The 15,709-nt window shown below is 38.3% G+C and overlaps 1 protein-coding gene across 1 annotated transcript in view; it reads left to right on the top strand.

The window, feature by feature from the left end:
- The first annotated feature begins 3,816 nt into the window (after window positions 1-3,816).
- The window catches only part of npffr2a (neuropeptide FF receptor 2a), a 23,001-nt gene continuing 11,108 nt past the window's right edge, over window positions 3,817-15,709 (top strand). The window contains exons 1-2 of the mRNA XM_008419371.2: window positions 3,817-4,025; window positions 10,339-10,673. Coding sequence (XP_008417593.1) covers window positions 10,346-10,673 — 328 coding nt within the window. The 5' untranslated portion in view covers window positions 3,817-4,025; window positions 10,339-10,345. The remainder of the gene's footprint in view (window positions 4,026-10,338; window positions 10,674-15,709) is intronic.

Genomic DNA, 15,709 nt, shown 5'->3' on the forward strand with positions numbered 1-15,709 from the left:
TACTTAATTGTGCTATAAAACTACCATGTGGCTGGAAAATACATAATGCTGATCTTGTAGCGGAGAATATTGATGTGGCGACTTCATGAAGATGGAGACAGAGACCCAATTTCAAGGTGTTAATTGCACAGAGAATTTTCTTTTACGTTATGTTGTGCTATGTAACACTGTGTATATATATATATATATATAAAGTGTTTTTATGAGAACTGAAGGAGGCATAATTAATTGATTGTGCTATAAAACGGCACCTTGTGGCTCGAAACACATAATCCTGCTGCTTTACTGAACATGCTTCCTGGATGTGCTTCTGAACTGAATTTGTTTATTGTGTGCATTCGTGGTTGTTTGCCATGTGATATATTCGTGACCAGCCGGAGACAAGCAGGCCTGTCAAAAACCTTTTCTCTAATTGAGATGAAGATAATTACGTTCAGGCTTTTAAATCTGCGCCTTACACAGCAGAGGTCAATGCAAAGTTTAATTACATACCAATCAATCAAATATTTCCTTCACTCTGAAACTGCATTTATTTTTAATTGCATTTCTAGGTATTGAATGTTCATCTTGTCTTCTTCCTGCAGTCTTCTGTTTTTAAAATGGTTCTGCAAAGTGTTTAATAATGTGCACCAGAATCCCCTGTGAGCCAGGCAGGCTCTCCTGCATAAATCTGTGTGTTTTACAGAAGAAGCAGCTTTTTAAGCAAATCCATGACAACCAGCATCTTTTCCGCGGCTGTTGAAACACAAATAGTGAGTTTGATTTGAAGACAATCATTTCATCAGCCCCATTCTGTTAAACTGATTTTGGATTGTTTCACACTCGCAACTGACTTGATGATAAGATTTGGTAATTTCATAATTGACCTTCATTAAATTTGACCCTTTGAGAAGATTTTGGGGAAATTCCACCGTCTCGTGATTGTAATGCATTTGTGTGATCAGGAAACTTTGACTCTGCAGAAGTTTGTTTTAAATGTACCTAGAGGGCAGATGTACCTTTGGTCCGAGAATGGTTTAATTTTAAATAAGCTGAAAATATTTCTGAGCATCAACAAAACACATCAGTTAATCAGATTTTGGATTATGAAGTTACAGAATGATGCAACTTGTATCAGCTCCACCAAAAAATGTCTAAAATTCAAGAGGGTTTGAACAAATGCTGTTTATTTAGTTTTAAACTCAAAAGTTAAAAGGAATAGATGTGGATGTATAGATTAAGTGTTGCTCGACAGCCACCATTAGTGCATGAATTACTCAGATGTTTCCTGTAGCGTCGACTTTCTGCCATTTTGCTGCTCAGGGTGGCAGCATGTGGGAGCAGCTCTGTACTTTCACTGAGATTTTCTTTTTGTTAAACTTTCACTCAGCAGTTTAGTTGGAAAATAGCTGAACCATAATTTACTTTTCCATTGGGGTAAAAAAAAGTATTTTTGAATTTGAATTATGCAACGTCTAATATAAAACAGCAACATGAAGTTATTCCGGTAATGTCAAAAATACTCAATTTCGCAATTCTTTCTTTTCGTAATTTCAATTTGCACAACTTTATGGTCAATGCAAATGCAAATTGTGACGGCAGGGATTTACGTTGTACCATTAGCAAAACAGTGACGGTGACAGTCTCACTGAAAGGTCCTGAAGTTTCAGTTGGCCTCCTGCCTAAACCAAAATGTATGTTTTTTACCTTCTTTTGTCATTTTTAGTTAACGCTGCGTTCCGTTTAAGGTTATAAGGTTACGTTCACACTGCAGCCTGACGTGACCCAATTCAGATTTTTTGTGAAATGTAATATTTAGTCGTTCACATTTCCAAATCTGAGATTCTATGAGTTCTCCAGTGTGAACTGCAAACGAGCTAAAAGTGTCCCGCATGGCAGTAGGGGGCGCAATTGCGGAAGTAAACGAGGAAGCTAATGGTGGAGTGTTTCTTACGATTCTAAAGCCAGCACATTAACAACTTAATCCGCATTTCCATCCATTATGGTTGTGGTTTATTTTCCCGCTTGTGCGTAACAGGATGCAGAATAGTGACGTTTGTCGAGTATCGCTGATGTTCAGGTCGGTTGAACGCAGCCTGGCTGGTCAGACTCGGGTTACATTTGAAAAGATCAGACACCTAATATCCAAGCAGGTAACATTCGAAAAAAATAAAAAAATCCGACCTTTGTTGTTCAGACTGTCATGAAAAGATCAGACAGAGGTCACCTTAAGAAAGAAGAAAACCAAACGAACTGAACTGGGTCATTTCGGGTCGCAGCGTGAAGGCAGCCTAAGTGACCCAATTCTGATTTTATGGCAATAACGATTTATTTGCCGGGGCCGTTCACTCTGCCAGTAAATGCAACCTGTATGTGTTCTGCAGTGTAAACGGGCAAACGACCTGAACGTGTCCCGCATGCGCAGTAGAGGGCGCTATAGCGTCAGCGTTCTCAGTGTTCTGCCAACCGCCATAAAAAGAAGAAGAAGAAGAGCTCAGTGTTTGCGGAAGTAGAAGGCATGAAATACAAAGTTATGCACAAGTATGTATGTGTTTTTACATGTGAATGTGTGAGTGTATGTTTAGATAGAATTTATGGAAGAATATATGTATATATAGATGAGGATAAGTATTTAAACCATCACGAACCACACTCCATACCAGTAAGTGGCGGTATTGCTACTAACAGTTTGTTGCCAACCGCCATAAAACTGACAAGAAGAAGAAGTTGTTGTTGTTTGCGGAAGTAAACATGGAGGCTAACGGTGGAGCTTAGCTCACATATTTGAAGTTGTTGTCCAACCGGAGCAGCAAAATTAACAACTTCCTCCTCATGTAGTCCGTCATAGTTGTTGTTTTTCTTCCCTCTTGCGCGTATCAGGACGCAGAATAGTGAGATTTGTTGAGAATCAGTGACGTTCAAATCGAATGGATGAGACCTGAACGTTATGGTCGCCTTTGAGTCGGATACGTATCGGATATGGGTCGCGTTCTGAAAAAGAATCCGCCCTGTGCTGTTCACACTGCCATCAAAAGATCGGATGCAGGTCGCATTACGTCAAAAACAAATCTGAATTGGGTCACTTAAGGCACTTCAGCCTAAGAGCTGGGAATGACGTCACATCCGGGTTAACAGTGTCCCACTAACATTGTCTTAGTATTGCAAAGGGTCTGCCACAACTTTATTTTCCTAAAATTTAAAACGTATGCATATATGTATCTATTGCTTGCTGTTATTTGTCGACCTTAACAAATATTAAGTACAATGGAATCCCACATATTCATGTATTTGCATGAATATGCAAATACAGATTTTTTTCTGCGGAATGTAACTTAAAATCATTTGTGGAAAATTCAGTGGAAAAGACGGCAGAATGGCGCTGCTGGGAGAGAAAACCTGCCATGGACGTTTCTTCAAAGAAAGAATCATTTGCAAAACTTATTTTTATAATTACCAATACAGTCCTTCATTATGTTCTCCAGTATATTTTAAAGCATTTTGCTGTTAAACCATCCCATGGTGTTGTTGCAAACTGATGGATAATTTTAGAACCACATTGGATACTCTGAGGAATGTCTCCCAGTAAAATGGGACACTTGTGATTTAATATCTTAAGAGAAAATGAGGCGTTTTGAGTGGAGGCTTCAGAGTAAATACGGGGAGCTTTGAACCTCCTCCTCTCACTGTCAGCTTTGACTTTTTAATATCAGACTCTTGACATTTCCGAGGCAGCAGCTGGAAGAGATCAGGAGGGGCATATCATTCAACCATTAGCTCCCCGCTAATCCCTCCCCTCCGCTGCAGACGTCAGCGCAGCGGCAGCCGCGGACGGACGGCGCGGCGCGGCGCGGCGCAGCCCTCACTCTGCGCGCTGCCCGTGCCAGCGACGCACATGAAGCCGGACTGAGCGCAGCTCGGCTGTTTCGTTCCTGAGCTCATCGGTGAAGCTGGTCCTTCAATCCATGTCTGATTTAAAGGAATCTGGACTCTTTTTATCGCTGCTCAAAGCGCATCTCTGGTTGTCAACTTAACTGGACTCAAAGCAGGTAAGACGTCATCTAAGGAGTAAAAAAATAATGATTTACAAAGATCTGATCACGCAAATAAATGCGTGTACTACTTTGCATCTTGATGAGGGTTTCAGGTCAGTAGATTAGCGGCTCTCATTTCCCTTCCCCGCCTCAGTGCGCAGTCATTACTTGGTGACAGACTCCTCTTTGTGCTGCGGGGATCAGTGAAGCGCGCCGGGACCCCTCAGGTCCCTCTGGGTCCCCGGTGCGCTTCGCTACAGGAGCGCAATTAGAGGAACAAAGTTCCCATGGAGGGAAAAGGAGAGCGCATGAAAAGCGCAGCGGCTATTGACACAACATGCGGTTTTCTCCCGAGTCCAGGGCGAATCCTAACTAATGAAGGGTCAGCCTAATTACAGGGAGACATTTCGGTTCTGTTTCAAAATCATATTTATTGATTGAAATTGTTTCTACTCTTATTCATGTTGGTTTAGTTACCCAAACTGTAACATTTCCCCCTTTCATTTAAATGATTTCCTCATATTTCAATCAAAGTTGACCAAGAATGTCTCTTTGCTGTGGTTCTGATCATGGACGCCCTTCAGAGGAGATGAATCAAACCTTAGAACTGAGACTGAAGAACTCGGCAGTGAACGAGTTCATTACTAGACAAACCAAAGCAACTCACAGTAAAATCCAGCAGATATGAAACATTGCAGCCAAATTCAGAAACGGTAAGTTTGATATTTTGTTTAATTTGAGGATATTTAAGGTGTCCTGTGATTGTAAAGGGATAAATTCATATTAGAAAGACAGTCCGATTATGTTATTATTGTTAAACTGCTCCATAAAGCCCGGTCACCTCCGGTCACTCCTGAGTCTGGACGCTTTCGTGAGGTTTTCCTGCAGGTTAACCAGCCTGCAGTGATGTAATGAGCTCACAATGAGATCCCAGTTGATGACAGCTGTTCATATTTCTTTTGGGTGTGGATAATTTATCAAGCAACAAGAAGAATTTTTGCAAATTGAAATGACTGTAAAGATGGTTTTTATCTGATGCTGTGAGTTTATCTCTCTGTCCTTTTCTGTTCCACTTCACCTCTGCTGCTTGCTGCTGGTAGATCTGATTGTGAACAAGTGATCTTATCGATTCAGCGGCACAAGGTCTCAACATGCGAACAAGCTGCTTTCTACAGCCGTTATTTGCATGATCGGGTTCAGAAACTGGAATCATTTTGTGTTTCAGATTTTAGAAAAGAAGTAAAATGGACGTCTGGTGCTCAGATTTACAGTTAAACTCAGACAGAAAGTGAACAAAAATGATTTCAGCTCCCAGCCGTGTTTTAGAATACTGAGCTGTGAAGAAATAAATGAATTTTATTACCTTGATCTTAGCAGCTCTGACTAGCATGATGGTTTTCTAGTCATAAAAAGTCGGCATTAATAATGTTTTAAACAGAACTGTGTTGCCAAAAGGGAATTTATATCGGTGCAACGTTTATCATTAAAATAATCTTTTAACTAAATGTAGCATAATTCAAGTAAGATAAAAAAGGAACTATCTGGTTATAGATCAGTTTGAGAGGTTTTAGTGCAACAGAGAGAAAAGATGAAGGAATAAGATCCATTTTATTTCAGGTTCTTATCAGGAAAATCTTTCTCTCTCACTTCCACAGCCACAGCACTTCCTGCTCAACTTACTTAGGGGTTTTGGGTGTAATTCCTGACTTTAATTAGGATTTCCAGCATGAGAAGAGCCCTCCAACTTATCCCCAGATAGTTTAACAAGTTCCCCAGGGCAGTTAGAAGAGAAACAGGCCCACAGCATGACCAGTCCTTTACTGTGCCTACGGGTATTAGGCTGACTCTGTTGCCAGAAATTTTGATCTTATGCTGCATTCACACACCCCTATTTTATCCGCTTTAATTAAACTCCATCCAGTTCATTTGTCTAAAAAGTCTGGTTCGTTTGTGGAGGTGTGAACATGAAATCGAGCTCAGATGTGAACTAAAACCCAAACTCTGGTCTGTTTGGTTAAAGGGAACTATGGTGCGGTTTGAATGCATATGTGAACACAAAGTGGACCAGAGACCGCTCCAAAAGCAAGAAGTGGACTACAGCATAGGGCACTCTGGGTGAATACAACCAAAACAAACGTGTTAGCCTCGTGCTAGCGGGAGAAATGGCTCGTTTTTTTTTTTTGTTTTTTTTTACCAAAGTCAAAAGAGAAATCCTACAAATGCTAACATCCATTTTTGTTTACATTTTGTGAAGAAAGAAATTATACTCAGTGTCTTCTTTGAATGTTTCTGTTTTGTTTCCTTCTCTGGTTCTTGGTGCAGCGCCCCCACAGGTGAGGAGGGGAAGAGGTTTTGCTTTTTTCGGTTTGTTTGACACAGAGCAGTGTGAAAACGAACCGCAGCAGCTGAAAATGTAACAAATGTTGTAATTTTGGTTCCTCATCAAACCAAGTCTACCAGACTATGAGATGTGAAAACGACATTAGTCTCGTCGGACCAAAGCCTGTGATTCCAGTTACAATTCAAGTTGAGTTTATTAAACTCCACATGTTGATGGGATCTGCAGATGACGGTGAACTTTGGATCTGACTCAGGTTGACCTTTTACCCAACCTAACAGCCAGTAGCTGCGTTTCCATATAATATATAATTGTACAAAGTGACATTTGAAAAATAAATTTGCTTAATGGAAACATGGCAATTAAAAAGAAAAATCTTGTTTTTTGATAAAAAAACAATTTTGTGCCAAGATGAGTTTTATTTTTATTTATTTTTTGGTTGCATTGAAATTAGTTTATTTCACAAAACTGCAAAATAAACACATTTTTTACATCACAAGAGTCACATAATCAACAAGCAGATGTTGCCACTGGTGGAAACCACAAAGAAGACAACAGGACGTGGTTGGAGGATGTGATACTTTATTTTTGTTTAAACAATTTATTACATAAACTTATTCATGTGTGATTTTAATTGTGTTTCTTGTAATGGAAACACCGTAATTGCAAAATAGTGTTTTTTCAACATTAGCAAAAATATTGACGAAGTTTTGCACTCATTTGAAACACAGCTAGTGACTAAGAAAAATATATTAACAATTTAAGAATATATAAACAGAAATTTAAGAATTAACTAATTAAAAGTTCTTAGAAATTTGAAATCAGCTTTAAGACGTGAAGACTAAATGAAAGAAACATTTAATTCCTCTTTACAGGCATCTATAAGGGCACTAATGAGGTTTTTGTAAAAAAATAAAATAATGTCTTAATGTTGCATTTATTTCCTGCAGCATAAATCTGCTCAAGTGAAAGATGGATGGATATTTCAACATTTTACAGTGTGAGATCATACTGCTACAATAAAAATGGATTTTTCCGAATACCTTCTACCAGTGGGACCAATAAGTGTGTCTGGAGCTGTAAAAATGTCATTATTATTGTTCATAAAGAATATAGATTAATGCAAACAGGCTGCAGAAGAAAAACACAAGAAGAGAAGAAAAGCAATATTTTTGTTGCTGTTTCAACAGGCAGCCACTAGGTGTCGTAACTCCAGAGCCTGTTGGACAGAACTGAACCAGTTCAGTCTTAATGTTGCGCTAATATACGACTGATATTCCCCAAAATAAATAAAACACGCCGAAGCTGAGAGTGAAGATAAAAGCTTTGATGAAACCAAACCAGTTAAAAGCAACATGCAGTGAAATATGAAGCTGATTTTCCCCAAAAAGAAAATGTTGGATCTGTAATCGGATAATACCAATTAACACACATTAAAAACTAAATCTGAGGCTTGCAGCTGCTTAAGCTAACAGGAGAATGAGTTGTTTTGATGGCTGCTTGTATAAAGGAGAACAGTTTTGTTGTTTCTACGTTTCTGGTGCCGAAATGACGGAGAAAAGTCATTTCCTTGTGTCTACTTGGTCCACATTGCTTGGTAAAATGCAGAACATCTCACAATGAGAGGAGAAACGTGTCAAACATCAGAGCTGGGTCCATCTTTAAATGTTTTCTCCAGCTGGTAATCCATTTATGTAACTCATCCGTTTCAGTGGCAGAAGGCTGGGATCAGAAATCTGCTCTGATTTGAAAACACACACACACACACGCACACACACACACACACACACGCTAGTACAGACATATTAATATATCCGGTGTCACTCGTCTTCCTCTTGACAACAGTTCATAGCTTTCCTATGGGGTTAAAGGTCAGAGGAGGTTTCTGGTTGAAGCAGCTTTTGGTGCCAAAGGAAAATAAAATGGCCACCTCCTTACACTGCAAAAACACAAAATCTTACCAAGTAATTTTGATCAGTTTCTTGCTCAAATATCTTAGTAAAGTTGAAAAAACTGTACTTACAAGTTAAGACTTCAAAAAGATATAGGAGTTTTCTTTAAGTCAGTGATTCCTTAATATTGAGCAAAGAAATGCTAGTTCCACTGGCAGGTTAGTTCGCTTACAAGACATTTTTCTCAAGACACAAAGTGCATGGAACTTGTAGTTTTCCGTAAATAATAAAGAATTATTAACTTAAATGTTAAATATTTTGCTGAAAATTCATTTGTAAGTTATTTTTTCTTCAAGTGTGCTAAGGTATTTTCACTGCTTGGCAATAACTGGTGAGTCTTTTCCTACACCACGTCTTCCTTCCACTCAATTTTCTATTCAAATGTCTGGTGCAGAACTCTGGACAACCAACAACTCTGCTGCCGAAGGAAACCATGAATACTTTTGAGGAAAGTTTATCTGACGCAGTGAGGGATTATGTGCATTTGTACAGTTCTTCACTAAACATCTGTAATGATAATTAGTCAAACGGAGTTACCAACTCCACTGTTCACTGAGGAGGCCGCCTGCAGAAACACGTTACTGTCTGCACCGCTGTGTGAAAGCTGCGCGAAAACAAACTACATGACTGCGTCGACGGTTTGACTTCAGATGAAATGCATGGTGTTAGTGTAGCTGAGGGTTTATTTGACATCCGATCTGATGCTTCCATTTGATTCCCTGTTCTGCTGGTCAAACTGGGAGAGAATCGCAACAAATCTTTCTAGTTTATTGACAGCAAAGCAAATTCTAAGTGAAAAACAAGCAGCTGCTGCTACAACAAAATTAAAACGAATCGCTCTGCTCAGTTTGAAATTACATTTGGTGTGTTCCCTTTCTATAAAGGGTATTTTGCAGGTCTTTGTACTTCCATTTGGGTCTCAGCTGCTCCTAACAACAACAAAAATAAGTATAAAACACCCAACTGTTCAATAGCTTTATGATTCTTGGTGTCTGGAAGTTACTTAGCAATCACAGCTTCAGCTTGTTTGGTGATCTGGTTTTACTGCTGTACAATGGCTGCTGGAAAAGACAAATGATTAGTTGTTGACTTAGCATCCAGAAACCCCTTGCTGTATTTTTGTTGGTTGTGCAGGAGGCTCTACTTCTGCTTTTCAAAGTATTAAGGTTGTATCACCGGGGATCTGTCATTTCCACATGTGAGTAGGCCTGAATCAATAAGCAATAAATCAATTAATCATAAGACAAATTTATAAGAGCTGGATAGCTAAAGTCTCAACTAGCTCCATTTTTTGAAGACTTAATATTTCATTTTATTTGTCGTTTTATTTATCGTGAATATTTAAAATGTCTTCCAGTTCCAGTCTTAAATGTCCATTAGAATTTAAAGTTTATTGATCTTTGATAACGTGTTCTTGCATTATTATCCATGTAATTTGGAGTCTAGAGGGCCACATAAAAAGCTACAGCGGGCCAGATTTGGCCCCCGGACCCTGAGTTTGACACACGTGCCCTCAAAGGTCTCATTCTGAAAGGAGCACCAGAAGTGAGCAGACCAAAATCTCCATCCATCCATCCATCCATTTTCTTACACCCTTGTCCCTCAGTGGGGTCGGGAGGTGCTGGTGCCTCTCCAGCTGGCGTACCGGGCGAGAGGCGGGGTCACCCTGGACAGGTCGCCAGTCTGTCGCAGGGCAACACAGGACACACAACCATGCACACACACACTCACTTAGGGGCAATTTGGAGAGACCAATTAACCTGACAGTCATGTGTTTGGACTGTGGGAGGAAACCGGAGTACCTGGAGAAAACCCACCATGCACAGGGAGAACATGGAGACTCCATGCAGAAAGACCGGGAATCGAACCCAGAACCTTCTTGCTGCAAGACAACAGCTCTACCAACTGCACCACTGTTCAGCCGTGACCAAAAGCTCACCATTGAGAATGATTTTGTGCGTAAAATGTTCCAGTTTAGGGAAGCATAAAAACTCACCTTGAACAGAAACTGACTAAAAATTGTCTAATTTTTTTTCAGGTTTAAAATGAACGAAGGACTAGAGAGCAACTCCACTCAACTGTACGACAACTGGACGTTTTATAACTCCACGGTGGAGTTCGTCACTCCCAGGAGGAACATCACGTATGTTGGATACTACCTGCACCAGCCGTCCACCGCCGCCATCTTCATCGTGTCCTACCTGCTGATCTTTCTGGTGTGCATGGTGGGAAACGGAGTGGTGTGCTTCATCGTGCTGAGGAGCAGAAACATGCGGACTGTGACGAATCTGTTCATCCTGAACCTCGCTGTGAGCGACCTGCTGGTGGGGATTTTCTGCATGCCCACCACTCTTCTTGACAACATCATTACAGGTGAGCAGAGTGTGACGCAGAGCCTGGGATGGGCTGCAGAGTGGCTAACATCAGTTTCTACCATCGATTAGGTTGGTTGAGTACCTGAGTGAAGTTGCTCCCCCACCTTCTTCAAATCAGACAAAATTGGTGTCAAACGTTTGTGCTACGTTTGTGCAGCGAAAATTTTAGTTTGTGCCGCTATCATTTTAAAGATATGAAGAAATGTTTCTAGAGGTCATATAAGGTCAACCCCCCCTCCTCCCCCACCTTCTTCACACCAGACAAAATGGGTGTCAATCAACTCGGCTGCGTTTGTGCTGGTTTGTGCAGCAAAAATTTTCGTTTGTGCCGCTATCATTTTAAAGATATAAAGAAAGTTGGATTTCATAAAAGTTGAGGGGCTGGTTGACCTTTTGACCTTTACACTTTCATTAATATCTTCAAAGCCAAAGCAGCACAAACAAAAAATGTTGCTGCACAAACCAACCCAAACGTAGCCGAGTTGATTGACACCCATTTTGTCTGATTTGAAGAAGGTGGGTGGGGGGTTGACCTTGGATGACCTCTAGAAACATTTCTTTATATCTTTAAAATGATAGCGGCACAAACAAAAAATGTTGCTGCATAAACTAGCACAAACGTTTGACACCAATTTTGTTTGATTTCATAAAGGCTGGTTGACCTTTTGACCTTTACACTTTCATTAATATCTTCAAAGCCAAAGCAGCACAAACAAAAAATGTTGCTGCACAAACGTAGCAGAAACGTAGCTGAGTTGATTGACACCCATTTTGTCTGATTTGAAGAAGAGCTTCACTCAGGTGTGACAGCTATAAATTTAAACAAGCAAGTAAAACTTAACATGTTTAGGAAAGTAGCAGGCAGATTTTATGTAGCTTACCCAAAATTATACTCAAGTAAGAGTAAAAAAGTATTTGGTAAAAAACGTCTGGTCAAGTACTGATCAGATTATCAATCATTTAATATTTACAAGTTACATCATCAGACGGATCATAAAGTTAAATGGAAATTTTGGTATTTTAAGAACAAAAATGACAATAATTTATAAAAAATAAAAACAGGGAAAATAAGTCTCTTCTTTCAGTAAAAAAAAAACTTTAATAAAAACTGCAGGTGGATTTTTGTTTTTCATTCAGAGGGAAGAAAATCCAGAAATTTTACTCAAATAAGAGTAGAAATACTTTATAATGAAATTACTCAAGTAAAACAAAAAAGTACAGCGAAGTAAAAATACTCTTAAAAGTACATTTTCCAAAAAAGCTACTTGAGTTGCAACCCAACTCTGTTAGAAAATACTGAATGAGGCCAAATCCAGAACAAGGACAGGAAGTAACGGAAACGAGCGTTTTATTCTTTTTTACTAAAATAACTTGCAGGATTCTGCATTTCAAAGAGGAAAATATTTACAGGTTTCATTCAGAGTCAAAGGGCTAAAACGCCTCATCTGACCTGATGTTTTCATCATATTCATTCCATATTTGGTCTCTGATTCTCCGTCCAGCAGCCGTTAAGCTGGAATGACGTTTTAATTAACCTCTGGACTCTGCATGTGACGTTTCTCAGATTCATCCGCTGCTTTTACTACAAACATGTCAAATTTTAATCTTCGCCGCATTAATCCGTAACCAGGAGAATGTGTGTATAACGATACTTTTCACATGTCAGAGGTTTGACGTAATGCGGTAAGGAATAAAGATTTTTTTCATATTTATACTGACCTGGAAACAAAATGTATGATTAAGTGATTTAAATTAGAAATAATACGTTTGATGTGGAAATTATTACACTGCAAAAACACAAAATCAAGTATTTTCAGTCTAGTTTCTAGTGCAAATATCTTAATACACTTAAAATAACAAAAAACTAACTTCTGCGGGCAACAAGACATTTTCTCATGTTATAAGTAAAATAATCTGCCTTAAAACTAGAACTCTTTCATTAATATTAAGGAATTATTTATTTAAAGCAAGCTCCTATATCTTGCTGAAGTTACTTATAAGTTAGTTTTGTCTTATTTTAAGTGCAGTAAAATATTTGCACTTGATTAGATAAAAAATACTTGGTAAATTTTGAGATTTTGCAGTGCAGGAGCACCAGAAACACCAGTGATTTTGGTAATAATTACATGTTAATCGTAAATTTTTTTAATTTTTGAAACACAAACTCAGAAATTTAATGTTAAATTAAATTTAACGTTAAATTAAAGTAAACATTAAATTAATGTTTAATTAAATTAAACATTAATTAAATTAAACATTAATTAAATGTTTAATTTAATTAAACATTTAATTAATGTTTAATTAAATGTTGCAGAAAATTTGCCGAAAATTTTCTGTAAATTTTCTGCAAATTTACAGAAAATGTTTCTGCAAATGCAGAAAAAGTGAAACATTTTGGGAAAAACGGGGGCGTGGGAAAAATGGTTGACCTTTTGGTTTATGTGGCTGTTTTTTTTGTTTTATTTAGTTTTATTTGCTGTTTTTTTCTGACCTTTACTCTGGTGTTTAAATGATCCTTCTGGTGTGATCAACGTATAAACATTTAAGCATTTTTACTTTTTTCTTCTGTACAAGGTGCCAAAGTGTAGACGCTTATTATGCACTGTAATAATGGTGTGTAATAAATTGATAAATCTTTATAGATGAGACAAAATGTCCATGGTTTTTACTAGAAAATCTATGAGTTTACGCCAAACATTTGAGTGTTTTTCTGACAAATTTTCAATTTCTTAAACTCAAATATTTCTGAGATTTTTTTTTTTTTTTTGCAGAAATTTACTCCTTTTTTTCTATCCCCAAAACACTGTTGTATATATTTCTACTGGAATAACACACGTAAACAAAAGCTTAAATATTTCCGCGTTGAGGATTATTTTACTCCTCCTGCTGATGTAAACCTGCAGCTGTTGTGGAGCAAAGACCAAACGCTCAGCGTAAACATGGCGGCGCTGACGCGTCCTTCACAGTCTGCGGTGATCAAAGCGAACCGAATCCCTGCAGGGAGTTGAACTTCGGAGATGTGATGGAGGAAAAAGTCTTCAGTGCAAACACCAAGGATTTTCACGCAGTCTGCTAATTTTACCCGACAGCTGTTTGCTGAAGTCACACATCTCCCATGATCCTCTGTGGCAGCGGCGGCGACGGTTCGCAGGCTTTATGCTGGTTGTCTGCAGGGGCTGCTGGGCTTTCTCACTCTTTTTAAGACGACACAAAAAAAAATACGTGTCAGATGTTGCCGTGGCAACTCACAGCAGGCAGGTCAGGTTGACAGGTGTATGCAGGTGAATCTATACTTATCAAAGCTGATATTAGCTTATTAATTTCCCCTAGAAACTGATTGAAATGATCAGTTTTATAATAATTTGCCAAGTCGTGTTCAGTGAAGACCTGAAGCAGGAATCTGTGGCTGTTTGGACTGGAGCGGCGCACATCGACACAAAATATTGATCATATTGATACCAAATCGGTATCGATTAAAACTTCAGTTCCCTCTTGCATTGCAGATTCCTCAGCTCAACCTCGAACAGATTTTGTTTTGATTTGCTGTTAAATTATAATGTTTATAATGTTACTGGACATCTACAAACTTTATCCAAATTCTGTGTTAGGTATGAATAAAACAAATAAAAGGAAAACAAACAAAACCACCTAAATGTCAGAAGTTTGATGATATCAAATTTAAATAAAATGTTTTAGAATCTGTATTTGTACACTGCAAAAACTAAAACATCTCAAGTACTTTTATCTAGTTTGTAGTGCAAATAACTTGGTACACTTGAAATTAGACAAAACTGCTTACAAGTCACTTTCCATTGTTTTAAGTCAATAATTCCTTAATATTGATGTAAGTTTTATACGTTTCCCCAGGAAAACGCCTTAAAGAACCAAACATTTCAACTTCGTAGCTTCGGCATCCTGAACTTGGATTAGAAATAAAAATGGCAGATTTGATTATCTGGACGACCTGAGTTAGCAGTTCTGCAGCAAATACTGTGATGTAATAAAAAAAAAACGTGAAAATATCATCTAAATTGGAGATTTCTTAAACATGCAGGTTCTGATCCATTTTCTGTAACACTGTAATAAATTCAGAGCTGCATGGAAGTGAAGTCGCAGCTGCTAGTTGGCCAGTTGGTACAGAGACAGTTTTTAAAGTTATTGTGTTAAACGATAATTTATACCATTTTAAATAATATAACGGTAATAATAGCATAATAATGCAAGAACACATTCTGAATAAACTTTACATTTTAATGAACATTTAACTCTGGAACTGGAAGACATTTTAAATATCCCAAATAAATAAAACAACAGAAACAACTAATAAAATGAAATATGGAGTCTGTGAACAAAATGTCCTTAAAAATAGTTGAGTCCAAAGTAACAGACTGAAGATCTTTATGATCCAGTTTATAGAGAAAAGAGAAAAACAATTAATCATGCAAATGGAAACTGTTGAGGTTTTTGAATTTACTGTGCGATTAGATGATTTATAGCGACAGGATTCATCCCCAGAACCTTCAGCTCAGCTACAAACTCACCATCAGCAGGGAAACGCAGAAAACATTTTTCTCTCTCAGCGTCATCACCGACTTCACAATCTCACAGCAAGATCACTTAAACAACTTTTTACCATAAATGTTGTGACAGCAGCAGCAAAAGACGGAGGAGCAGAAGAACCCATGAGGCTTTCGTCTGTCTGCGCCTCATGAATAATTCGCTGCATTTGATCGGATGAACCCAGGAAGCACCTGAACCTTCCTGGGTCTTGATGTTCCTGAAGCAGACCTGCAGAAGAAGTGACTCACTTTGGGTGCTTTTGTTGTAAAATGTATCAGAATTTATTTAAAATTAAAAAAAACGTTACGATCTTCCAAAAGAAGATTCAGATGCTTTAAAGCGAACCATTAAAACCTGGTGGAAATGAACTGGTGGCATCATCAATCAATCAATCAATCAATCAATCAATCAATCAATCAATCAATCAATCAATCAATCAATCAATCAATCAATCAATCAATCAATCAATCAATC

The sequence above is a fragment of the Poecilia reticulata genome, linkage group LG9, assembly GCF_000633615.1.
Source record: "Poecilia reticulata strain Guanapo linkage group LG9, Guppy_female_1.0+MT, whole genome shotgun sequence".
NCBI lineage: Eukaryota > Metazoa > Chordata > Actinopteri > Cyprinodontiformes > Poeciliidae > Poecilia > Poecilia reticulata.